Source organism: Diadema antillarum, unplaced genomic scaffold (assembly GCF_040938485.1).
Source record: "Diadema antillarum isolate AM-2024a unplaced genomic scaffold, OU_Dant_1.0 scf00000037, whole genome shotgun sequence".
NCBI classification, from domain to species: Eukaryota; Metazoa; Echinodermata; class Echinoidea; order Diadematoida; family Diadematidae; genus Diadema; species Diadema antillarum.
The window spans coordinates 2,295,363-2,321,413 of NW_027270926.1; the positions used below are offsets into that span (position 1 = coordinate 2,295,363).

Sequence of the window (26,051 nt, forward strand, 5' to 3'; positions counted from 1 at the left end):
CGCAATGTCAAAGCTGTGAAAATAGCTAAGATGAAACAGGTGTTTGCAAAGAAACACCACTTGCTCGGAAACGGGTCTAACAAGTAGGAAGACTGGTGAGTATCACCGTTCGGCTAGCGGTAAGGAGACTGGTGCTTTCTGGGTACTGATGTTGAAGCCAACAAATCTAGTACACTCTTATTGCGGAAGTGATGCGAGAGTAATACTATCTTCTTGTGACTCGACAGCCGCAGCCCTGTACAAGTGGGCGTTGAACAGCAATCGTCTCCGAACCAGGTAAATTCTGTATTCATGGACGTCTGCTATGCTAGAGCATGTATAATGTCATAGCAGGAAGAAATTGTCAATTTCTCATTATTTTCGTAATTTTTAGGTGGTGTGAAGGCCACTTGTAATGTTCTTAATCTTAGCCTCACTTCCTCCTTATGCTGTTTTATACGTGTGGGACTGATGGAATAGTCCATTAATTACGCCCTACTACGGCTACGCGACACCGAACGCCTACCGTTGCCGTAGCGCCTTCTGTTCTGGCACGTACGTGTGTCGTTCCACTGAGCTGATGCCGTGAACGGTAGCAATCCAATGTCAGGGTCATGATATCTGTGCATAATTATACTGCAGGTGTCTTTACGACATGTCACCATGTCATACCCCCCCCCCCCCCCCCCCCCAATTTAGAAAGTGCCATTTAGATACAGGCAGGGTCAGGGGCACGACCGATTTGGGGTTATGTTTAACGCATATTTTGCGAAAAGTGTGAGGTCAAAAAGCTAGCGTCTTCTTGATAAACAATAAATTTATAGGTAATAAATACTAGATCTATAGACCCTACCCACTCAATTTAAAGTTGTGCAAGTCTTTCTTCCTATTTAAACTTCATAAAATATTCAGCTCTTATATGTTCCACATTGAATCCCTCTTCTCATTCTCAGACTATGTAATAATTATGCCATTTGCATCGATATATTATATGTAAAGATTTGATTTTCAGTGAGGGTGAATTTCCTTCGATCAGTGTGCATTTATGTGGGGGTCAGTGCTAAAATTTGAGTGAGGTTAAGCAATTTATGCTTCAGGTTAATTCAAGAACTCATTCTTAAAATGTCTGATTTGCACATCATACTCCATTGTGCCATGGACGGTGGGACATTCAACATCCTTTTTTATTATCATTATTTGTTTTTAATAATATTTTATGGGTCTTGCAAAGTTTTTCCTCTTATTGGGGGGGGGGAGGATTGTATGTAAATGTGTGTACATGTATGTATAACATCTTTTGAATGATTTTTATTTTGTTGTGTTCCTTTTTGTGTATCTTTGGGTTTTCTTCTCTTCTATAAACTACTAATAAATTTATGTAAATTGCATTTTGAAAAGTCAGTGGCAAATGCATCAGACTGCATGAAGTCAATATGCAATGTGTTATTTTGTTTCTTAAATTACACATAGCTCAAAGAAAAGCACCAGACTCTTTCTAGAGAGAGGCTCAAAAGTTCACCATGTGGAAAGCTCAAGTTGGTTCCAATGTCTCCGTCCCTGTGACCCAGGATGAGGACGATGACTGGGAGACGGACCCAGACTTTGTGGTACGTGGGCTTCATATTGTTGTCAGGACTATACATTTGAATGAATGAATGAATGAATGAATGTATGAATGAATGAATTTGAATTTATAATCTGGTGCAATATCATAATCATTGTACATACATGTATTTACAAATATGCATTCACATGGAAAAAAGCAAGAATAATAAGGAACTAGAAAATAGCATGAATGCTAGTCAAGTCAGACCCTTGAAGTTCAGGCAGAACTTTACAAAGTATTTTATTATTATTATTATTATTCTTTTATACATTTAAATATGCTGGCTAGTTGTTGTTTCAAGGAGAACTCTGTGTGATTTTCAGACATATATAAATTTGAACAACTATGTATTGATTATCAAACTGGGTACGGAGTTTCAAAATTCACAGTGATTGGGATGAGGAATAAGAATGCTCTCAAATTTGTTACAAATCGCTATGAACAAGGATTATGACATGGCAGCTTCACCATAAGAATTCATGAGTGGGGGCTCAAAGAAAACATGTATGAATTCTACTTAGGTACCAGCTATTAATGGAGTTACACTGCTACATTTCAGGTTTTTCAGAGTATTGGTTTCTCTGCTCAAGGGCCAAAATGAATTTCACAAATCTTTACATGGAGCTGTCAATTTATGTACTGCCCACTACCAGTACTACGTAATGTTTGTATATTGTATGTGAAATTATAAAAATTGCTTTGACTTCCTTTTTGAAATGTACCAGGGCAGCTAGAGGTGTTTTGATTTAGATTGTCCGTTACATGTCTGATGGTCCCACTTTGTTTGCCATTCTGACCACATATTTGTGTGTGTGTCTATTTTGAAGTGTTGGTTTGTGTTCATTAACAGTATGGTACCCAATACTTGTAACCTATTTAATGTAAAACAATAGTAGTATTGAACATGGTGCAAGATGGAAAAAGATTTGAGTAGAGAGGGTACTATAGTATTTTTGCAACCAACACCAACCATTATGTATGAACAAAAATGGGCTCATATAATTTTTTTTTTCTATTTTAGTGTTTGACCTAGTATGAAACTCAAAGGAACGTCAAAAGTTATTTGAAAATACACCACTGAAGAGCAGAATTCTGAGACTTGATTACTTGATTAAAGATGTTCCAGTTTGTCACCCTTCCATCCCTCGGTCATTCTTCAAATACCTTTATGATTTCCCTCACACAGAATGATGTCTCAGAAAAGGAGCAGAGATGGGGGTCAAAATCAGTGGAGGGATCTGGCCGTCAAGAATCACTCAAGTAAGTCTGGGAAAGACATGAGGTTTGGTGGAAGTTGTGATAACAATGGCAATCAGGCATTCTTAGGTGTCATTTGATGTGACCACTAAACATTTGTATGCTCATTAGACTAAGTATTCAAGCATTTATCATGTTGTAATTATATCCTTGTGAATGTAAAACAAAACAAAACAAAACAAAACAAACACATGTTTCTGTTTTGTTTTGTATGCTGTTTGTTTGTTGTTGTTTTTTCATCACTGCACTGATGCATTTATAGTAAAGACGCAGATGTCCGGTAGACTGTGTACTGCACCTTCTGTATAAAGCTGGGTGTAGAGTTTGAGCCCAAGCACATCATACTGTAGAACAAGATATTTTCGCGGCATGAAATTTTCGTGAATTGGAGCCGACGGCCTTTTTGGCGGCATGAAATTTTCAAGAGTTGCCTCTAAAGGCCGTGTCACACCAGCCTTGCGTGCGACTTGCAAAGAACAATTTTGACTACCCGGAGGTCCCCGTAGATATCCGCACATGACAGTACCTAGCATGTATCTCAAAAGTAGTCGCCCGGAGGTGCGCACGCATATTTTTTTACCCGCAACCGCGTTTAGGCCCTGTCACACCTTTCCGGGCAAGCTACTCGGGCTTGTTACGTGTAGGGATTTTCTAGCATACCGGGCATTCCTGAGGGCGGAAAAGGATTTGTGCGAGTCAGCGCATGTGTCTTTCATACTTGCTGGACGCGTTATACTTGCGAGTATACTGTGTGACCTTTGTACCAGTCGCGTGGGGGCTGACAACTTAGTGAAGGAATTCCTCTAATGGAATGGCTGAAATCTCACAGAATTTCATTATCTTGGCTGCATACGGGACTGCGAAGTACCTGCGTAGGAATTGCCTGGGAAGTACTGCCGCTAAGGGTCTCCTACTGGCGTTCTGCGTGGACCTCTACGGGCATTCCCGCGACTCACCCGGAAAAAGTTTTGGTCATGCTCAAAACTTGGCTGCGGTTAAATCGGACTTGCGTGAGCACCTCCGGGCAACTACGCGCTAGATACTGTCAGGTGCGGACCAACTGCGGAGAGCTCCTTGGAGTAAATTTGTTTCCCCGCAAGTCAAGCCGCAGAAGTTCCCCCGTACGGTATGACAAGGCATGAATAAAAATTGCAAACATTCTTGTTCGCCCGCTGAAAATCTTCTACGTGCTGGAAACTACCTCCTCGCCACAAGCCCGCGTTATGGTGTGACACGGCCTTAACATTTAATGCATATAGTGTAGACAAGAACTTTCGTGTACATTTTTTGATTTCGCGAATCTTGGCTCTCGCGAAATTCGCAAAATTAAAATGCTCGCAAACATTCCTTGTTTTACGGTATATATGTCCTGCTTGCAAGACACATTACCCACAATGTTACTATCTAGTACTGCATAGGAAGTTGAATGTCATTGTGGATGTCTCTAGCATGAGATCACTGAAAAGTGGCAGCATGGCAGTCATAACGCTCCCAGAGGGTCAGAGTGTGTAGGATTGATTGCAATAACTAGACCATTCTCTTTCTATGACATTTTATTTCCTTTTATTATTTTCGTAGTATTGTTATCATTTATTGTTGTTATTACACTGCTTCATTATTATTATTATTATTTTTATTATTATTATTATTATTATTATTATTATTATTATTATTATTATTATTGTTATTATTAATATTATTATTATTATTATCATTATTATTATTATTGTTGTTGTTGTTGTTATTATTATTATTATTATTATTATTATTACTACTACTACTACTACTATTATTATTATCATTATCATCATTATCATAATCATCATAGTATACCAGTAGTAATAGTAATAGTACAACTGTAGTAGTACAGGGAATAATTTTCCTGGTATTACATCGCAATTTGCTACTTATCTTTACACCACTACTACACAAACTATCTTTTGTGTAGCAGTCTTCTTCCATAGAAATATATATTGTACCATTTGGAATATCATTTCACAGCTGAAATTGCTGATCAAGTTAGAGTAGAAAAGTTAATATTATTCCCTGTAGTACAAACTGTAGTAGTAGTAGTAGTAGTAGTAGTAGTAGTAGCAGTAGTAGTAGTAGTAGTAGTAGCAGTAGTAGTAGTAATAATAATAATAATAATAGTGATATCATCATCATCATAATTTCCATTATCTGGATATCCTACTAACATGTACATGTACGTATATGTGCTGTTCTCTGTGGCTGTCATTGAGTTCGCATCCGTTTGGCTCATTTTCCACAGTATTCACTCCCTTCGAGAGAAGGTGAAGGACGAGGATGCCAAGCTCAAGGAGAAGGAGTTGGCCAACGCTCCCAAGGCCTCGTACGGCTACGGAGGAAAGTTTGGAGTTCAGCAGGACAGAATGGACAAAGTGAGCACTCCTTGATCGTCTTTCCTGTTAAACCATTCCCCCATCACTTTAAGACGGTGACAGAGAGAACACTACATGCGATATTCCCAGAATGCAATGCAGTGTTAAAGGGAGAGTGCAAATTTTCTCTTGCCATAGTTGCGCTCATGCATCGAGTGCGTGTTAAGATGAAAAGGAGAGTTTGGGTGCCTACACAAAACAGTGTGAAATGATATTGATTGAACTGGGGAGCATTTCATGAAGCATTTCGTCCGACAAATTTGTTGGACAAATTTGCTCTCAGCCAATCAGATTCAAGGATTTCAGTAGCTTGTAACAGCATGTCAGAAAAAATATCTAGCAAAGTGCTTCACGAAATGCCCCCCTGGTATGCAGTGAAAGGATATTGTATCCCCAGTGTTTCAGGATAACAATGAATTACAATTTGTAGCTCTTTCAAGTAATTTTGTTGTTTTTGCTTTTTACAGATTGCTTTTAGACTTAGAGCTGAAATCTTGAAGTCATTAATATAGACATTGAAAGACATGAATGAAATGAATACGTGAAAAAAGTAGCAATGTAGTCATGGTTTTGATTTATTTTCACACATGTCATCACAGATACTGGATAGCAGCTTGCAATTCTATAGGCAAGCTTTGCCAGCAAAGATATTGGCATGTGATTACTTCACTTTGTGTTGTTTTTGTTTTTGTCTCGTTCTCTACAGTCTGCTGTAGGGCACGATCACATGAGCTCTCTCAGCAAGCATGCGTCACAAGCTGACTACGCCAAGGGATTTGGGGGCAAGTACGGTGTTCAGAAGGAGCGGATTGACAAGTCAGCGGTCGGGTTCGAGTACCAGGGGAAGACCGACAAACATGCCTCGCAGAAAGGTATCATGTGCCGGTGTGAATCATTATCGTTGAGTCCCACTGGAACAATTGTGAATATGAATATTAAACAAATACACTTCAAATTGAAAAATGAGAATAGAGTGATTATTTTGGGACAAAAAAAGTCGATTGTATCTTCTTTCATTGTGTCATGGAATTTAAAGGACAATCCCACCTTCATGTGCATGTGGAGTGAATGAATGCAGCTATATTTAATAGTAGAACACATCAGTGAAACTTTGAGGAAAATGGGGAAATGTGTTCAAAAGTTATGAATTTTTGAAGTATCTGCGCAGTTACGGCTGGATGAGAAGACTACTACAGTGTATGATGTCACATGCATAGAACAGTATAAGGAAAATATAAAGAGAATTTTAGAAAATTGTATTTTTTGAAAAAAGTGCACATTTCCTTGACTTTTCACTGGCGTTTGTTAAGGGTAGTATTATTCTTCTCATCCAGTGACTGAGCAGAAACTTCAAAAATTCATAACTTTTGAACAGATTGTCCGATTTTCCTCAAACTCTCACTGATGTGTTCCACTAGTATTGCTACACTCAATCCATATGTCTGTGAAAGTGAACTTGTCCTTTAAATTCAATCTATTTCTCATAATTGCTTCCTGTATCTATGAGATGGAATCATTTGCTATGACATTCTAAAATCTTACAAAACTACAAAAGTTTTATCAATTTTTCTGTATAGACTACTTTCAACCCCTCCCCACGTCCCTGGTACAACAACAACAACAATTGTGTGCCGATAGACACTAATGATTGTAAATATCTGAATTGCACACTATCTGTCGACAGACACTTCCTACTGGCAGACTGCCCGTGGTCAGTCAGCCAATCAGGAAATGATACATGTCTCCCCAGCATTGTGACATCATGCTTTTCCTAACAACAAAAAAACCCAACAAAACAAATTTTGTTAACAATGGGTATTCTGGTATCAGGAAGTAATGCAGTGTTAAGTAGTATGTGTACCTTCCGCCCAGCTGAAGTGCAGTTACTTAATACTTCCTCAAATGTGTCTAGTTTCAACTTGTGCTGGGATAATTATCAGCTATGTATGAACACCACAGTCATGACGACGATTACTAGACATAGAATCACACACACACATGCACACATACACACACACATGTTTATACATGCATGCATGACACTTACTTAAAGGTCCTGTTTAGCTTTGGGAACAGTGATTAAAAAAAAGATCGAGATATGACATTTAATGCACATGTGCACGGTCTTGTACCACAAAACATCGTATCATATAAATTTTTCACAGGAAAGCTTGAAATAAAGGAGATATCTGTATTTTTCTCAATAAACTGTAACTGTAGATGGTTTCATTTGGAAACATTTTTAGTATATTATATTATTATCTATATTATTGTAACTATTGTTCACATTTTGTATATTTAACCATACTTAACATTGCTTTTGCCAATTCAATTTTTTTCACTGGTTGTTTCTATCCCTAACTCACATTTTAGAACAATATAAAGCACTAATGCTGAGTTTTTGTTTCATGTGCAAATGGTAAATTATGCCTTTAATCATGTTCACATAGAAACATGATTGACCAAGCACAATTTTTTCCCTTTTTTCATCATCACATTTCTGTCTAATGTGTTTGATGTGTAGTAATTCTTACGACAGGCTGCTGCCAATAAAATGCTGTGGCAAATATCTTGCTCGACTGAACTATCAAGACTATCTTTGGGGATGATATTAGATCCTGATATTAGATAGCTCGTTATCATTGAAACTCAAATTTCCGCTTGTACAGTATCTCACTTGTAACAACGGAGAGTGAGGTATGGATGGGTTTCTCGCACTCTCCATTGATGATGAGGGTTGTTGCTATCATCTATATGGTTATGTTCACCCACACAGGCAGTATCTGTTCAGGTTTCATTATTAACCTGTTGAGGACGAGTCCCGAGTATACTCGGGCAGGTGTCTATGGTCAATATGTATTGTTGCAAAATCAGTCCGTCACATAAGATAACTTATCAATGCACTGTGTGTGTATGTGTTCGCAGAGGAGACTCTTAATAGCGTTTGATGCATTTTGCATCAAAACATAGAGCATTCCCCAAAATATGACATTCTTTCAATGACAAAAAAGACTTGTTTATTTAATTCATGAGACAAAAGTAAACTACACAGGAAGAGCAGTGTGCTTTGCAGCACTCTTTTCCGTATTGACTGCTTTCTATTTTGTTTTTTTATTACAAGTTTAATCTTATACTTGACAACAGCTTTATTTCTTTTTTTTTAGCGGCCATGAACATGTATGCAGATAACATTTCTCCTGGTAGATATCATGTTACTTAGACCTGCTTGCATGTGACATGCTTTGTGAAGTTGGATATATCGAGGAAAAAAAATGTATAAATGAATCTTATAGACATTGTTCCTGTTACCCTTGCTACTGCTAGTGTCAGCATGATACATGAGTTGATTTTTATTTTTTTTATTGTGATGAAATCCCTCTTTGCAGGTTTTGAGAAATATTATCAGGATGCATGTGCACGGAAATATTATTATCATGTATTGCAGGTTCTCCATATGAATATTATGCATGTAACATCAGAATAATTTCACCATGGTACAAAATGTGTGGCTATGCAGTTTCCTTGTGGTATTCCTGTTTTTAGAAAGTGATCATTGTTACCATTCACTCAAACAAAAATAGGTAGCAGAAACCTAATCTTGCTTCTTCTTTTGACTGCAGACTATGCATCAGGTTTTGGAGGCAAGTTTGGTGTGCAAAAAGAAAGTATGGACAAGGTGAGTTTACCCTTAAAAAAAATAAAAACATTACAGATTTAGATTTCTGTTTCATTTGCATGTAATGGTTAAAAAAAAAAAAATACTATTACAATCGTACCAGCTGATGATGACAGGCTAGGCAGGAGCCAGGCAGCCATGAGATGTAACCATGCAACTGAAGTTCATGGAAATTAAGATTTAGGAATGCTTTTCTCAGGAAAAGAGGCCCAAAATGTCTTCTTTTTTTTCTCTCTGTTTTATCAAAGTGGAATGATGGCAGGTTAGGATCACTGCAGTTTCCATGGTAACAGCTGACCAAAAACCAAGCACCTGTGATTATTGTCATCTTTCTTTCTTTTTTTTCCCGCAGTGTGTAACAATTGTAAATCTCTATATTTGGCCATAGCTACTTTTAAATGCAAATTAAGCTTGGATATGAGTCTCTGTCATGCTACATGTATGGTGTAAAGTTTCATGCCTGGATGTGGAGATATCGAACAAATTTGTTCCATCGTGAGAGAAATTATTCATTTTAGTCTAGACTGATTGAAATGTGTTGCATTTTGAAATTTTGCCTTCTCCATCCAACACAGAGTGCAGTGGGATGGGACTACCAGACAGGCCTGTCCAAGCACGACTCACAGAAAGGTTGGTAGTCATCGAACCCAATTTCATGTTTGACATTTCCTATGTCAAATTTCTTGTATGATTCATGGATGTGGTTGATTAACAAGGTTATGCGCAATCGTATGCCAGCAATAATTAACTGCTAAAACATTGTAAATGGGAAATTCTTTGATGAATTTTCCATGTTAAACTCACACGGGCAATCAAGGCCATAGCGATTTTACAACCGCAAAATGTACACTGACTGATGGTCCTTTGGTTTACTGTAGTCATTTATTTCATCTTTACATCGCATCACATTAACATTCTCATGTTCCTGTCCGTACATTTATTCAACAATGCCCCAATCAACATGTAATGCATTCACACGTTGCAATGAGACTGCATCAGCTGGTTTCATTACGAGTACATCAATTTCACATTTCTTCATCGCTGATAAGGCAAAGTTTTCTTTCTTTATTTGTGAACATGTTATCTCATCGTGAGATCTGTCACACACAGCTTCAGATTATGTGCTGACCTTTTGCCAAAATCATACATCAGTCAGTCACCTTAATTCTTTTTTTTTTTTACTACACTGTCTAAGTATACAGCTTACATTGTACAAGCTTTAAGACCTGTGATAAATTCATATCTGCCCATTGGATAATCTGGCCTGTCCCAGATTGTCGTCTTTCAATGCACAGGGTTTTTTTTTTCCTTAACCCAATACATCTGTTTCGAGGTGGTCGGATAATCTTCATAATAACTGGATATTCTCATAATCATCTCAATTTGCAAAATTTCAGCAGTACTTTATTTTGTGTGTATTAAACTGTGCACACAAAATCAGGTAGTTTGTAAATTAAGAGAAGAAAGATCATTGAGCCAGCTACTCGTATACTCTAGCTGAAACAAATGTAAACAGTAATCTTTCATAAAACTGATCAGGGATATTAGGAAGATCCTTGTTTTATGAGTAGCATTTTGAAAAAACAAAACAAAAAACTTTTCCAGTCTGGAGTCAGAAATGAAGACAGTTCTAAAATGCGTATGTTTGTTTAATACTCGAAAAAATTGTATGGACCCCTTTTACACTAATTGTAAATACTGATAAAGTTGACATTTTCGCGGTGTTGAAATATTTGCGCATTTCGTGCAACCAGAAACTAGGGCGAAAGTAAAGCACCCGAATATTTTTGCATGCTGTATGCTCCAGTAGCTGATGTCTTGATTCCACAGAATTAAAAACATGAGAAATCCTTCGTACCTGGCCGAGTGAGAAAAATTAGTCACGCAAAAACATCCACTTCTACAGTAAAGCGAAACATAGTCTGACTGTTGCAACTGTTTGACAAATTACCCTTCATCAACATAAGTGCTGATTACATAGTGTTTTAGTAGTAGATGATAGAAACATGGATGAAGGGCACTTTGTCAATCCATTGTAAAAAAAAAAAATGCAAGAATTCATTATTTTGAACGGTCTGATCAAAATTTTGGATAAGGTATGTTAAAGCTCAGAGGTCATTGTTACTATGAAGTTCAATTTTTGAAGTGTTACTATTTAATTGATGACTCAAGAAGGGTGCAGCATGGTTTCCCAACGTGTTTTTGCAATGTACATTGCTAGAGCATTTTAATTCTTTGAATTTTTGGAATTGGTGGCATCTAAAGGGACTGTAGAGGTATATCAAATGGTGCCAAGAAACTAACTTGGTAGATCTCCCAGAGAAAATGATTCTTCAATACATGTATTTCATGGAGATTCTTGGTTGCATCTTGCCTTTGACATAGAGTACCAAAGTGATGATGTCACAGTCTTGTTATGGCTTTGGTTGGAACCAAGTGCACGCATAGAAGCTTGGGCCACGTTAGGGTGATGGAAACCAGTTTCCGTGGCGAGGAATGGCTATGATATCTTACTTTGGTACTCTACAGTCTTTCACAATGACCATTAGGCATTTTCTCATCAGCCCGATGTTTTGAAATAGCACACTATTTTCAGAATCTGGAGCTTGGAATTTCATAACTCAATGATGAAATAGCACGCTATTTGATATTGGGAATTCAAATTAATGCAAATTTGGAAGCTATAAAGCTCGAGAAAATTTCTTGACCCAAACTCAGGAAATTTGTGAAATCGCACAATGATTTGCCAACTAATGCTCCATTTGATAATGTGAATCTGCCTCATGAAATTAGAGCGGTACATCCCATCATCCCTACCGTGCGTGACTTGACTTGTAGAGGCAACCTGCACACAAATTTTGGGTAAAGGCACATGCTCTCCTGATACTGTTTGTGCATGCTCAGCTATCAAATTAGCTCAAAAAAAAAAAAAATTGGGGCTAATTCTTTTCGGTCTGACTTGAATAGGAAATGAAATAGTGTGCTAATTTGTGATCGTGAAAAAAAAAAATCTTGAGTGTGGAGTTTCATTGGGCTGATATGAAAATGCCTAGTGTCTAACTCTATTCTATCAAGCAGCTCATTTACTATCATCTGTGGATTGTCACTAACATTTTCACTGCATGTTTGCATGTCTCATATTTCTCCTCCTCGTACCATCTTACCGCTTCCCTACTCCCATCCGTCTATACGCATGCATCCCCCACCATCGCCATCCATGCTAGATTATGCCACCGGTTTCGGTGGTAAGCACGGCATACAGAAGGACAGACAGGATGCGTCGGCCGTGGGCTTTGATTACCAGGCCAAGACAGAAAAGCACGCTTCGCAGAAAGGTTTGTGCTTGGTGAACCATTCTCATCTCTGCCACTGCCCCAATATACATTTTTGTATCTCAGTCTTGAGTTGGCAGCGAAGGGAATCAGATGTCACCAGTGGAGTCATATCACTGTTAACCCCTTGTGTGCTCTGAGTGCTGTTTGGCACAGAAAAGCTCATAGTGTTGTACACACTGTCCACAAGTCTCTAGCAAGAAAGGGATTAACAGTCATGGTGCATATTGAAGGGACTGCAGTAACATATAAAGCCATAGTTGTTATGAATCTCATTGTCGTTTTTGTTGGATACAAACCCTGACTATTCTCTCATATTCACAACACCAATGTAGCATTTTTAAAAAGTTTCTTGAAATGTTATGAGGTAGATATGCAGCACCCCGATGTAGCCTATGTTCAAAGTGCAAAAATGTTCATTGACCAATGTTGACAAGGAAATCGGTTAAAATGTAGGAGTCTGTCTGCCCTTTTACACTGTACAAACTGTGCTTGCAGATATAAACCTAGCCCCCAACTGCCCCCTTCACTTCCCTTATCTTTATTTTGTGCTTCCTGCGGGAACTCTCCACCCACCCCGCCCCCTTCTCCCATCCTAGATTATTCCACTGGGTTCGGAGGGAAGCATGGAGTACAGAAAGACCGGCAGGATTCGTCAGCTCTCGGCTTCGACTACCAGGGCAAGACTGAGAAGCATGCCTCACAGAAAGGTTGGTTTGTAGGCAGCAGTGGCTCCTATGACTCTAATGTGTATCATGTTGTTTTTTGTTTTTGTTTTTGTTTTTTTAATGCTGGAATCATATTGGTCCAAGACAAGCCTACACTGATGCTTAAAGGGATGGTATAGTTTTGGTTGAAATGAAGATTCAAGATAATTTATTGAAACCACTTTTGTGAAATATTAGAGAGCATTCAATTCTAAGAGGAATTAGTAGTTTATTTCATTAAAATTGGTTTTGAAATGGCTTAGATATCCAAAAACAAAGTGGACCTAATAGAAGATGGGACCCAGCTTTTATTAGGACCACTTTCTTCTGCTTTGTGTTTTGGATATCTCAGCCATTTTAAAACCAATTTTCATCAAATAAACTTTGAATATTCCTCTTAGAATTGTATGTTCTTTAATATTCTATATAAGTCGTTCCTAATTATCTCACAAAAAGTTAAAACCTAAATCCCCATCTCAACCAAAACTGTACTATCCTTTGAAAAGGATATCCACACAAGGATCAACTTCCAGTTTATGTTTGGTGTTCAAATTTGTACTTTCCATGCTTTGTAAGATTATGAATTAAATGTAATCTACAGTGATTATTTCATAGAAATGGCTGATAATGAAAATATTAATAGGACACTTTGACCTAAGTGCTTGCCCCCATAGCATGAAGGAAAGATAAATTGTATATGTTTGAAGCTTAGATGAGAAAGAGTTTACACAATATTCCACAATGAATATGTTTTCAGTCATGATGAATACTCCAGAAGCGATCATATCACAGTTGTTTCAGTGTAGACATAATACACATGTATATCAATGACATTTCTGTCATGACATGCAGCGATATGTGGCCTGGAGTATATTTTTTAATGCAATATATATATTTTGTTTATTTTTTAAAATTTTTAATTTATTTATCTATTTATTTGTTTTTTAAAGGGAGATTTTTATTTCTGGAGATTCGGTAGCAAATCATTAAACATTTATGAATACTATGAACCTGAAAATGGAATGGTCACATGATATAGTTTTGGGTGCAAGAGATGTATTAAATGCTGTTTGTGTACTCATATCAGACTATGCACAGGGTTTTGGTGGTCGCTATGGGGTACAGAAGGATCGCATGGACCAGAGTGCCCTCGCGTTTGACTCGGAGACCAAGACAGAGCTGCACCCGTCACAGACAGACATGAAAAAGGGTTTCGGAGGCAAATTTGGGGTGGAGACAGACAAGCAAGATGCTTCAGCGGGATCATTTGATGACATGCGAGGGGTTTCCTCTTCATACCAGAGAACAAGACCACAGCCTCCAGGTTTGATGTGTTCATATTTTTAGGAACAAACAAACACAATATGATGTGTGTGTATTTATCTTTTTGTGAATACACATTGAAATATATTGGTATATGCTGAAAGAGAATGTTTTCTCCTCAAGGCTTTGTTAAGCTTTTCGTATTGTTGATGATAACTGAAGCAAACTGCAACTGAATTTGCATAAGTATTTTTGCTTTTGTGGTGTTCGGGAGCAGAGTGTAGTTTCAACAAGAAGGAATTTACATTTTAAAGTTCTTAAATGTTATACGTAGAAAGAAAGAACTTTAGAATATATAAGATGTGTGTATGTAGCCGTTATGTGTTATATTTTATGATACATATGCCTATATATATATTTATTATATATACACATATATAGATATAAACCCATATAAACCCTAAAATAATTCTTTGAATACAAATTGCCCTCGAGCGATAAGCATTGAAACAATGCACTTGTGTAAGCTGAAACATATGCTCAGAGGAACAGGTAATGCATCACCCCTTAAAGGACAAATCCACCTTCATATACATTGAGAAAATTCAGCAATACCAGTCGTTGACACATCAGTGAAATTTTGAGGAAAATCAGACAATCCATTCAAAAGTTATGAATTGTTGAAGTGTCTGCATAGTCACTGCTGGATGAGAAGACTACTACAGTGTATGATGTCACATGCATAGATGATATAAGGAAAATATAAAGAGAATTCCACAAAATTTCATTTTTTGAAAAAAGTACAAATTCCCTCAACTCGCTACTGACATATGTTAAGGGTAGTATTATTCCTCCTGCCTTCTGAAAGAGGCAAGTCAAGTGCTCTATTGTCATGCGAGAAAAGTGAAAATATGTTGAATTTTCTTTATACTTTCCTTATATCCTTCTACGCACCTGACATCACAAGCTGTAGTAGTCTTCATATCCAGTGATGGCAGCACTGAAACTTCAAAAATTCATAACTTTTGAATGGATTGTCTGTTTTACCTTAAACTTTCACTGATGTTTTCTACTAAAATTGCTGCATTCTCTCAATCCTTATGTATATGAAGGTGGACTTGTCCTTTAATACTGCCATAAGTGAAAGGAAATGGCAGTGTTATAATTGAGGAAATTTAGATGGTGGCAGTGTGCATGTAAATGTTACACACAAGCGAGACCTACATAATGATTTGCAATTTTTCCATCACCTGCAGCAAAGGGTGGGGCTGGTAGCCTGAGGAACAAGTTTGAGCAGATGGCACAGGCAGGTGAAGAGGTGAGTTTGTTATATGTCTAGAAAAAAAAACTACAATCCCTCACAAAATTCAGGAAATTTTAATCTTCTAGGTGGCTACCAGTATGAATTGCCGTATTGGCAATGAGCAAGGGAGATGGGGAAAACGGAAAAGAGAAAACCGATATCCCATTCAGATATGGAAGTGAGTTTAATGGCTCAAATGTCAATAATTTTTACCTGGTAAATCATTTTCACCCCAAGATGAATACACTGTATGTTGTGCTTCTAAGTAAGAGGAAATGAGAGAGGAGAGAAGAAAAAAAAAAGTGTATAGAAGAATTATTTATCCTTTGATGTGTTCAAAGTCTCTAAAAGGTAATTCATTGTTGACCATTGGTGAATAATTGGTCAACAATTCATTGTTGACCATTGGCCATAAGTGTTCAAGAGCCCATTCAAAAAAAAAAAAAAAAATGTTATCATTGAAACCTTTGCTCTGCATGTCAGGTTGTGTTTGCACATCTCATGCTCCCACTTTTCACATGTCTGTGAGAAGAGACTTACAGATCTGCCAAGACTTCTTGGGATTGCTGCGGGATCCCTGAAAAATGAAGCATTTCTGTGCTTCCCGACGTAAAATTTTATGGAACCTCCCAAATTTCGGAATGAATTATCACCAACTAAGATGCATGTACCACACAAGTATGTTTCAGATAGCTCTTTGAAATCTCCTTGATATTGATATTAGAGGGAATGCCAGCAGTTAGGCCCCTTTGGGCCCATCACACGTAGAAGATGGAACAAATTACTATGAAATGTATATATATTTTTTATATCTCCTTTATCAGGTGGATAATCCTGATTATGAGCCCTAGTGAATAAGAAACAAAAAAACAAACAAACAAACAAACAAAAATGGCTCCCTCTGCTAATTTTTAATTTTTTTTAAAAAGCAATGCAACAAGCTTAGGCCCTTACACTGTATGTGCACTACAAAGGTTGGTCATAATTGAAATCAAATGTGTGTACACTGCATGAAAGGAATGTCCAATAACAGACTATAAGTTTGAAATGCCAGGTGAGGTACGTGTCTAAAGTATTGAACTCCTGCTCATCCACAATTATATGCATCCTTATAATATATGAATCCTTTCAAATGTCCTCCGCTGCTCCTTTCATCATCATCCTTGTTTGCAGGAGAGCAGGAAGAGGGCAGAGGAAGAGCGGAAGAGGCGGCAAGAACGAGAACAGAGGGAGAGGGAGGAGAACAAACGAAAGGAGGAGGTAGGTCTTCCTGGCCTCTGTTCTAAAATGGGGCTTGTTATCTCTTGGTCCCCCATTTTCACCCAGTTTGTTTTAGGAACCTTGCCCTATAGATTACTTAGTAGTCCTGGGAAGATTAACAGCAGCAGTCCTATTTTAGAAAAAGAAAAATCATCAGCTAAAGTAGTCATTATAAAGGAAAGAGGTTTGTGTACATAAATTGTTCATTTTTGCTATTAAAGGTGTGTAGTCACACTATACGATGTACTCTGTACATGTGTGCGTGTACGTGTGTGGCAAGTGAAAATTCCCCCAGTAATTCACAGTTGAGTGAGGCAGATAAATTCAAGAAGCAAAAGCGTGCCTGTGTAAATAATCAGATGTGCTCCCACGAGATGTTCATGGTGAAAAGGAGATCTTTCAAACAAGCTTTCAAATTTGTATGTCTTCATCAATAGAAATGTCAGACCCTAATGTCTTTTGATTGAAGTTTTCTTGTTTGTAGTGTTTTCCATGTTATTTATTGTGGCAATTTTATTCAGGAGCGACAGAGGGCGCTGGCAGAACATCATCGGACACTTCCAGACGAGCCAGAGGATGAGGCTAGGGAGCCTGAGCCAGCCAGGGAACCTGTGCTCCCACCCCGCCAAGATCCCTCGCCATCACGGGAGGAGCAGAGTGAAGACCAACCCCCGCAGCTCCCTCCTCCGAGAGGAGGGGCGAGACAGATGCCTCCCGTCCCCAAGCAGAGCCAGCCCCTGCCCGCCACGCCCGACGAGCCGAATCTCTACGAGGACACGAGCGACCTGACTGCCACGACCAACTACGCGGAGCCAGAGGACACGTACGCCGACACGGATGCTGGCGCTACCTACGACCAGCCCCCTGATGATTTTCAGCAGACCTATGAAGAAGTTGGTGAGTACTTTCAAAAGCAGAGGAATGTTTCGTGTCTTTATATTCAAAGATGAGTAAACTTTCCAGTTTTTATCTAAACATACGTGGGGCATTTTCTTGGTATTGGTTTATGTGATGTCAGCCTTCTTTCCTTTAAGTCTTTATGCATCATCATAAGGAGCTTTTAATCAGACATTCCCACATATTAATGGCAAACTGCATTCTATGCACCTCATAAAAGGCAACAAGCTTGATTAGAAGGTACAATGTAAAACACATGCTTGAAACACTTGAGGTGTTTTGTTCAATACTGTGTACTGTTATGTTCTTTTTGTTGAGAGACAAGAGTACTGTGTCACTCAGATAGGATGTAAAGTCAAGGTATGGCATTTAAACAAGTGCAGCTTATAACCAGTGCATGTGTACATAAGATCCTTACTCACTTTTTGAAAGGACTAGGATGAGAGCAGGGAGAAAGAGGCTTGTTTTTTAAATGCATTTTGGAAAAAGCCTCAATATTTTGCTGTTTGAACCAGGTAAATGAGCACTTAACAGTATCAACCTTACATAATCTGCCATATGAGGAGAAGACTGTCTCAAAGGAATTGTAGTTACAGTATAGATGTTGAAATATTGCTTTTTGGACCAACATTGATAGCTGCAGTCTGACATGAATGATATTCTGTGAAAGTGGAAGTTTCAGCCGTGTGGAAATTTTCGCACATTTCAAGCAACCAGAAGCAAATATGAAAATAAAACCGTGCCATTTTTTTAAATATTATTTTTATTGCATATTACCTAGCCAAGCATGAAAATTACTTGAGTGAAAATATTCACGTTTACAGTGTGCATTGAAACATCTGGGGCCCGTAGCATAAAACTTACCGTTGAATTTCAATGGTAACTACCGTCAAAATTAGGTGTCACAGCCAATCAGCATCAAGGATTATAAAATTTACCGCTAATTTGAAGACTTACCGCTAGAAAGGAGCGGTTAGTCCAGCGGTAAGGGTTTTATGCAACAGGGCCCTGATCTTGCATAAATGGCGTGTATTAGGAGCAGTTTGGTGTATGTGTACAATCGATTGTGCATGTCGCTTTTAATAATATAAAGCCCTTGCGTTGTGGTGACTTTGTTCAGATCGTGCTCCAGTGGAGGATGACACCACGTACGAGGACCTCCCGCCGCAAACGGAACAAACCGAGGAGTGCACGTACGAGGATGTTCCACAGAGCCAGGACGGACTGAGGGCACAGGCTCTTTATGACTACCAAGCCAGTAAGTCAGAGCAATCTCATGTGTGACATTGCATCAGGAAGGTCAAAAGTCAAATTCTGTGAGAACAGATTCTCAGCTTTAAGAACCTGTATATGCAACAGGGGGAGTTTACGACTCCATCATAGCTATGATGAAGGGATTATCAGATGAAACTAAAACTTGGTGCACTCATAAACAACATACTATTTATGATTATGTCAAAGCTTTGAGGTTACTGCTTACTATCTTTAAAGTATCTGTAGGGTTTTTCTGTGTACTTCCACATGCAATCTACACGCACCTCATAGGTGAATAAAAAAATGAAATGTGGAAAAGAAAGATCTTCAGAAATTTGGAAAACAATCTTTTTTTTTTATTTCATGGTTTCAAGCTCATGAAATTAGGTAGAAAACACTGCAAACCCAAAGTCAGTGAAGTTTGCAGAAAACGCATATTTTTAAAAAACTTACCGCCAGATCATCTCCTCGATGTGGGGTCTTTAACACACAACCACAGCAACCTCTCGTAGAGTAGTGTTTTTCACATGATTGACTTTTGGCACGTAGTTGAGGAAGGATAATTTGAATATTCCATCATTTTAGTGATCATTTGGCATTGTGCATAATTACATTGAGGTTGATTGTATTCATCTACATTGTATCATGAGAAAAATATAATATCAATTAAACGGCTGTAAAAGTTTACATCGCATGCAGCCACAGATCATGATTTTCCCCTTTCAAGTCAAGTCAATATCCCTTGCCATATTTTTTTTATTCTCTTGTGATTCATTTATTTATCAATTTATTTATCTGTTTATTTAGTTATGGTGCCTTTCAAGATATTTTTGTTGATATCAACAAATTATCTCAACAATGGCACCAACAATATTTCCATAGAATTATCAGATATATTTTTCAATACTACGCTTTATGACTTACATGTAGCATGTCTCAAATTTGATTTGTCACATTAAAACAAAAATTATTATGACTCCTGTTGCCTGCTCTGTTGATATTAATATGTGCGTATGTGCACTTATTAACCTCTTTTTCAGGTGCCGATGATGAATTGACCTTTGACCCCGGTGAAATCATCACTCACGTCGAAACGGTATGATATTCTGTTAGAATATACCACTCAGCTACTAATTTGTTGTGTTTTTCTTGCGCACCTCAGGGCAGGTGCTGCATTTTTTAAATTGGTGGGGAGGGGGGCAGTTATATATTTGTGGTGCCATTTCTGGGTAATCAGCTGACAATCAATAACAAAAAAAAGCTCCTGAACTACTAAACTTTGGGGGGGGGGGAGGCATTACCTATATCTTCCTACTTTAGAACAAAAATTAGATTTTGTCAAACTTCTGTCAAGAGACATTTATTGATGGGACAGTCCAACAGCATACTTTGCAGGATATGAACAGTTGTCAAGAGACTGTATTTAAACAGTCAACCTTGCTTAAGTTGATCTCGCATAAGTCAAATGATTGCCTATTAAAGTCAAAGGTCTTTTCAAGTCCTTCTCTGTATATTCTGTTGACTTTAATCCCTTGTACATCGTAAGTGGAATTTTCTCTAAATCAGAGCTATTTCTTCAGTCCAAATAGATTCAACTTAGGCAAGGTTGACTGTATTTCATTATATTTTATTTTCAGTTTCACAATGTCAGAGTGAGGCACCACATGGATGCCTTGCCCTGCACACAAGTGTGTGATTTATGTGCGGGTGTTATATCCACAATACATTTGTTTTGCAAAATAATTTCACCCAATGGAGGATGTTGTTTTTAGATCATACTGTGGTGTTAAAAAAATGCAGATAAACTAGAAGCTGAACTAATAGTTGTACTTGCATAAGGAAACAGCTTTCTCTGGCATGACAGACATGTAAAGAATGATATACCAGTACCTTTTCTTTATCTTGAACATGCCCAATTATAAGGGAAGCAATAAACAAGGAGAAAATTTCAGGTTAATAGGTGTGGAAACGGTAACATTTAACGCAATCAACAAATGATGAGAAAGACACTGTACGTTGATAAGTGACATTCAACTGGTAACAACCTTTTTTTTTTTAGTATTTCCTTGATTTCTGCTCATATTCTCAACATTCTTTCGCATTTCACACTGTGATGCCTTTGTGTTCAGAAATTCTTCTTTGAATGTGAAAACTCTACCCTGCCTGCGTGAGAGGTGTACATCGTATGTTTTACCTGTGATGCATCGTGATAATGGATGTCAAAACACCAATACGTCTTATTCTTGTGTTCATCCTTTTCTTCTCGTCAGATTGATGATGGATGGTGGAAAGGCGTGTGCAGGGGCAAGGAGGGACTCTTCCCGGCAAATTATGTGGAACTGATTTAAGTTCTCTCCGCACTCCACCAAAGATGCATTCACAGAAACTGTGACAGACACCAAGTTCTGTTGGCAGACAGCAGCGCAACCAAACTAAATCGTTCGTGTTTGTTTGTGTTAAACATGTAAGTTTTTAGATGTGAGCACTACATATGGACAGAGACACCTGCACAAGCAAATCGGAAGTGTTCACACTCGTTCATATTTCGAGCAGAAGCATACCACTGTGAATACCTTACTCGTTCACCAAAAAAAAAACAACAACAACACACAAATAAATGAAAAGGGTTCACACTCGCTTGTATAACAACTACATTTGTATAACTTTAAGATGTAGACACATTGGAACTGAGACATCTTAGAAAAGAGATGTGTACAAACCTTGAGCATGTATCACATATTTTAGTCTTGGATGTCTTCTGCATCTACAAATGTAGCCTAGTGGCCGCCTCACATCAGGCTTCGGCTTGAGGTATGATCTTCCAGTAAGCAAATAATCTCCAGGGATCTTGGACAGAGTTGATACTGATAGGAGCTTTAGAATAGCAAATCATCTTCCCCAGATTTCAAGACTTGTGGAACATGATCATGCAGACAAAATTATCCACAGCAACATGCACACTTAGGACTAGATGTTTTTTTTCCAGGAAGGATCTTTTAGATGCCACCAGCTCCATGTGAACAAGGAGGTGGATGAAAGAATTTTTTCATATTTCTACTCACCAAATCTGTCTCATGTAAGTTTGGTCCAGCATTTGACAAATTGTATCCTCAATGGAAATGTCATCTGCAGTTGTAATTTTGGTGAAAATCAGAGCAAGTTGCCAAGGAGACGGGGAAGGTTTAAAGTGGAATTTAACTTCAGCCAAACTGTCAGTATTCACTTATGTGGACATGTGACCACATGCCTTGGATCTAACTTCAAACACCTGAGCACTTAAAATACAGATTTCATTTGTGACTGTAGCATTGTCATGCTAACGTGTTGTACCTATCCGAGAGTAAACATGTAAGTTGTAGATGTCCTGAAATATAGTCAACAGTAGTCTACATTAAGTGATACCATTTAGACATTGTATTTGGATTACTGAGTTTGGCGTACTTATAAGTATTTGTCCATATATTCTTCCAGTATTTTTCTGACCGTTAATTCCAAATGTCCCATGACTATGAGAAGCGTTTGATTGTATGATTGTAAAAGGCTCTTTATAGTGCATGAAACTACCATAGCACTGCAACAAATGCAATGCATGATATTATGACTGGATGCATTATAGTTTGTGTATGATATGCCAATTGCATGGTTATTCATTTTAAATGTCATCTAAATATTCTTTCTGTCTAGTAGAAAGACAAGTGATTTAGGCTTTGTCACATTTTTACCATTTAAAAACATACAGGAAGAAAAAAATATATATGTACAACGTAGTTGCTGATATGCCCTGTTTATTTTTTACTTTTTCAATTAGATAGTGTGATGTGGCATAAAAATGGATAAAAAAATTTCCTACTATGATAAATACGTAATCTCTGACTGTATTTTGCTTGCAGTTTCCATGCACATCTGTAGAACCATTTTACGCTTTGTACGCACATCTTTGTTTTTCCTTGGACAGAGATGCAATATCTTGAAAAGGGAGTGCAACAGCTGCCGCTACTTTCCTTGTTCTTTTTAGGTATAGTCAGCAAGTACCACTGATTTCAGATGAAGGGCATGTCCTTGCCAAAATGAGATAATTTTCAGAAAATCATTTCTAATCTGTGTACAACTTAGTAAATACACTATCTTTTCTTATTGGTATACCAATATCTGATATGAAAAAAAAGTTTTCCACGATACCGCTCCAAACATTTGAGAGCATAAGAATTGAGCCACAGTTGGAGATACGAATGTTCTGTCAACTGTTTTGCATATGATATTCCACTTCTAACTCTGATATTCAAGCACAATTCCAAATGATAGGCAGGTTCCCAGCCCATTTTGATTTTCTCCTCTTTACATGTTTTGTGGGATTTTTCCCCTTTGTTTGTCTACCTTGCACTGATAACAACAAACAATATTGAATTATTTTAAGTAAAAACGGCAAGTCAATTCACAAACAGTTTGTGATAATGTGATCACACTGTGCACATAATAATGTGATCAAGAATGAGTTGTGTTGTGCATGATGGTTACGTGCCCGGTGGACTTTGACAGGTGTATTGATAGATGGTTTAGTGGTTAAATGTTTCCCCAAAACTTTCTACTAGCACAAATTGCTCTGTGATATGTTTGATTTACATCTTTCCATTCATTTGAATTTTTTATTTTATATGTCTTTGTAAACATTTCAGTACAAGCCTTCTTTAATTGATCTGTGTCTTGTAGCTGTTGATCCAGAGATGAAAAATAATGACCGATAATATACAATTACAATAAATTTATTTTATGAGAAATGTTTATCTGGAGAATGTATTGAAGAATAAAGGCATTTGCAATCAATGAGTTGTTTATCAATTCTTGCTATACTGGCATATATATTTAATAGGTATTTAGATATGTGTGATTTCATTGAAAATATGAAATGCTTAATATTGTTTATAGGGACAGAAGTCCATATGAATGTAATGGTAGTTAAAAGTGGACATAGAGATTGAAGAATGCAATATTTCACAGCCTAGATTTTTCTGACTTTATGACGTCTGCTCTATGCTGCAGACATAAATGCTATGTCAACAACAGTGGATAGAGTAAATGGATTGAAAGATCTAAAAATAATATTCAGCATACCTTTCATCAGTAAGAGGAGAAACTCAGAGCCTTAAACCTAAGTGCAGTCTGTTAAAATTGCCTTACTGGTAGATTTAGGGGGGATTGGGGTTGTCAAGCAGAAACTCTGAATTCAAAATGCATTCATGTGTGGTGTCATCAGTGCTAACCTGTTGAAGTCTAGTCCCAAGTATATTCGTGCAGGTGTCTATGGAAAATGAGTGTTGTAGCAATATCAGCTCCTCCTCAATGGGTTTATAACTAGTTGGGAGCACAGGCTAAAAGACCTAGAGATCCCGACACAAATTTGATGGCAGCAAGGATAGATAAGATCCACTCTATAATGTCCATCTTGCAGTTTGTTTAGATTGCTTACCATTTGATTGGTAGCCTTGTTTTGTATTAAGGCATGTGGGAAAAAGTTCGATATACTCTCATCCAGTACCAATAGAATACATGCACTATAAGAGCTGTTTATTTTTGCAAATTTTACCAATCACTGTAAGGTCGTGAATTTCACAACACACAAAATTATCGCCACCCAATGCGGAGTGAACGAACAGACATTAGTACTCTTACAATACATTGTAACCCTGGGGTCATATTGCGATAACATCTGGAGGTATTGCAAAAATGTCTGTGACCTACTCATTTGTGAAAATATCTGTACACAAAAATAACAACTTCTACAGTATGCAGTGGAGCTGTGCAACACATTAGTGTTATGTGTTGTAGTTGTGAACATGGTGTTTACCATCAGACATTGTGAAATTGTAAACAGAAATACGAGTGATTTGTTTTTTCTTACTTTGAATCTTTGAATTACTGACATGCAGAAGAAACACCCATGATCTTTCATTGCTATTGCAGATTATGTGTCAGTCACTGTGCTCTTACATTTTCGTAAAGTTTTTTGTGTGTTTGGGAAAACATCTTTTTATCTAGAATGACAAGACGTCACGTAATTGTAACAGCTGGTACACGCGCTACATTGTGGTAGAGTTTCACATTGTGGTAGAGTTTGTAAAATCATGGGAGTTAGAACTGAAAATTTGTGGTGTGATATCAAGCACTTGTGGTTTGTCATTTTTCAAGATTGTTCATATAATGTTTGTGAAAGATGAGAATGAAAACACAAATATACACTTCCTGTGGATGTTTGTGTGTTTGTTTCTTTAAATGGAAGTCTCCCCCTCCAAAAAAAAAAAAAAATAATAATAATACAGTACATAATTATATACACATAGTACATGACTGAATGAATAAATAAGTACATACATGTAGATTGATAGATGGATAGGTAAATAAATAAGTAAGTAAATGAATAAATAAATTACTTTAAAATATAAATGAAAATAATTGAAAAAATGATAAATTAACCTGTTGAAGAGTTAATTATGAACAGTAATCTGACAGACCTTTTGTTTGGAAAATCCAATTTTTCAGAGCAAAATCCATTTAGATTTCATTATCCCACTTTCTAGACGTAGTAATCATGTTGGCTTCAACACAGATGGTTTTCTCACTTTTGACATGATGGGAGACAAATTAAAGCATTGATCTATTTTTATTGTGTGTGTTTGCTAATTATGTTGACCTAATGAAGGGGTGATTTTCTTGTCTTTACCCGGTAATATGAAAAGCACTAATACCATACACAGTGACCATACACTATCATGTGCCAAATGTTCTGCACTGACCAACTGTGGCATAATTAATACTGCATAAATGATGTTGTCCAGCGATAACAAAGTATTGCCCAGCAAAAGCAAAATAATAACAAGCTCCTGAAGGTAGTTTATGTTGAAAATATTATGTGAATTGATTATAATGTGCCAGTAGATTCACCCTTTAAGAAAGAAATGAGATGTGTTTACGTGATTCAAGAAATGAAATAATTTTCAGGTAGTTTCATGTTGTATCTCACTGCACACTAGTTGAACAATGTCCTTTTTTCGTGTTCAGAAAGGGGTGAGGTTTTGAGTATTTTTTTTTCTATATTTGGTCACTCCCCCAACCATATCTAG

The 26,051-nt window shown here is 37.4% G+C and overlaps 1 protein-coding gene across 1 annotated transcript; it reads left to right on the forward strand.

The window, feature by feature from the left end:
• The first annotated feature begins 188 nt into the window (after positions 1 to 188).
• Positions 189 to 24,235, forward strand: LOC139709380 (uncharacterized). Its single transcript, XM_071621345.1, has 16 exons — positions 189 to 276; positions 1,450 to 1,586; positions 2,772 to 2,845; positions 5,115 to 5,244; positions 5,951 to 6,116; positions 8,865 to 8,920; positions 9,496 to 9,550; positions 12,145 to 12,255; positions 12,852 to 12,962; positions 14,047 to 14,283; positions 15,479 to 15,540; positions 16,699 to 16,785; positions 17,307 to 17,682; positions 18,803 to 18,940; positions 19,977 to 20,032; positions 21,207 to 24,235. The coding sequence occupies exons 2-16, from the start codon at positions 1,500 to 1,502 to the stop codon at positions 21,282 to 21,284; spliced, it is 1,824 nt and encodes a 607-aa protein (XP_071477446.1). The 5' UTR covers positions 189 to 276; positions 1,450 to 1,499; the 3' UTR covers positions 21,285 to 24,235.
• Positions 24,236 to 26,051: the final 1,816 nt, after the last annotated feature.

Excerpts from the sequence above, each read along its gene's own strand:
- LOC139709380 (XM_071621345.1), top strand. The coding sequence starts at position 1,500 with ATGTGGAAAGCTCAAGTTGGTTCCAATGTCTCCGTCCCTGTGACCCAG. Across the intron at positions 9,551-12,144 it reads CAAGCACGACTCACAGAAAG|ATTATGCCACCGGTTTCGGT; the intron begins GTTGGTAGTCAT and ends CATCCATGCTAG. Across the intron at positions 17,683-18,802 it reads GCAGACCTATGAAGAAGTTG|ATCGTGCTCCAGTGGAGGAT; the intron begins GTGAGTACTTTC and ends GACTTTGTTCAG.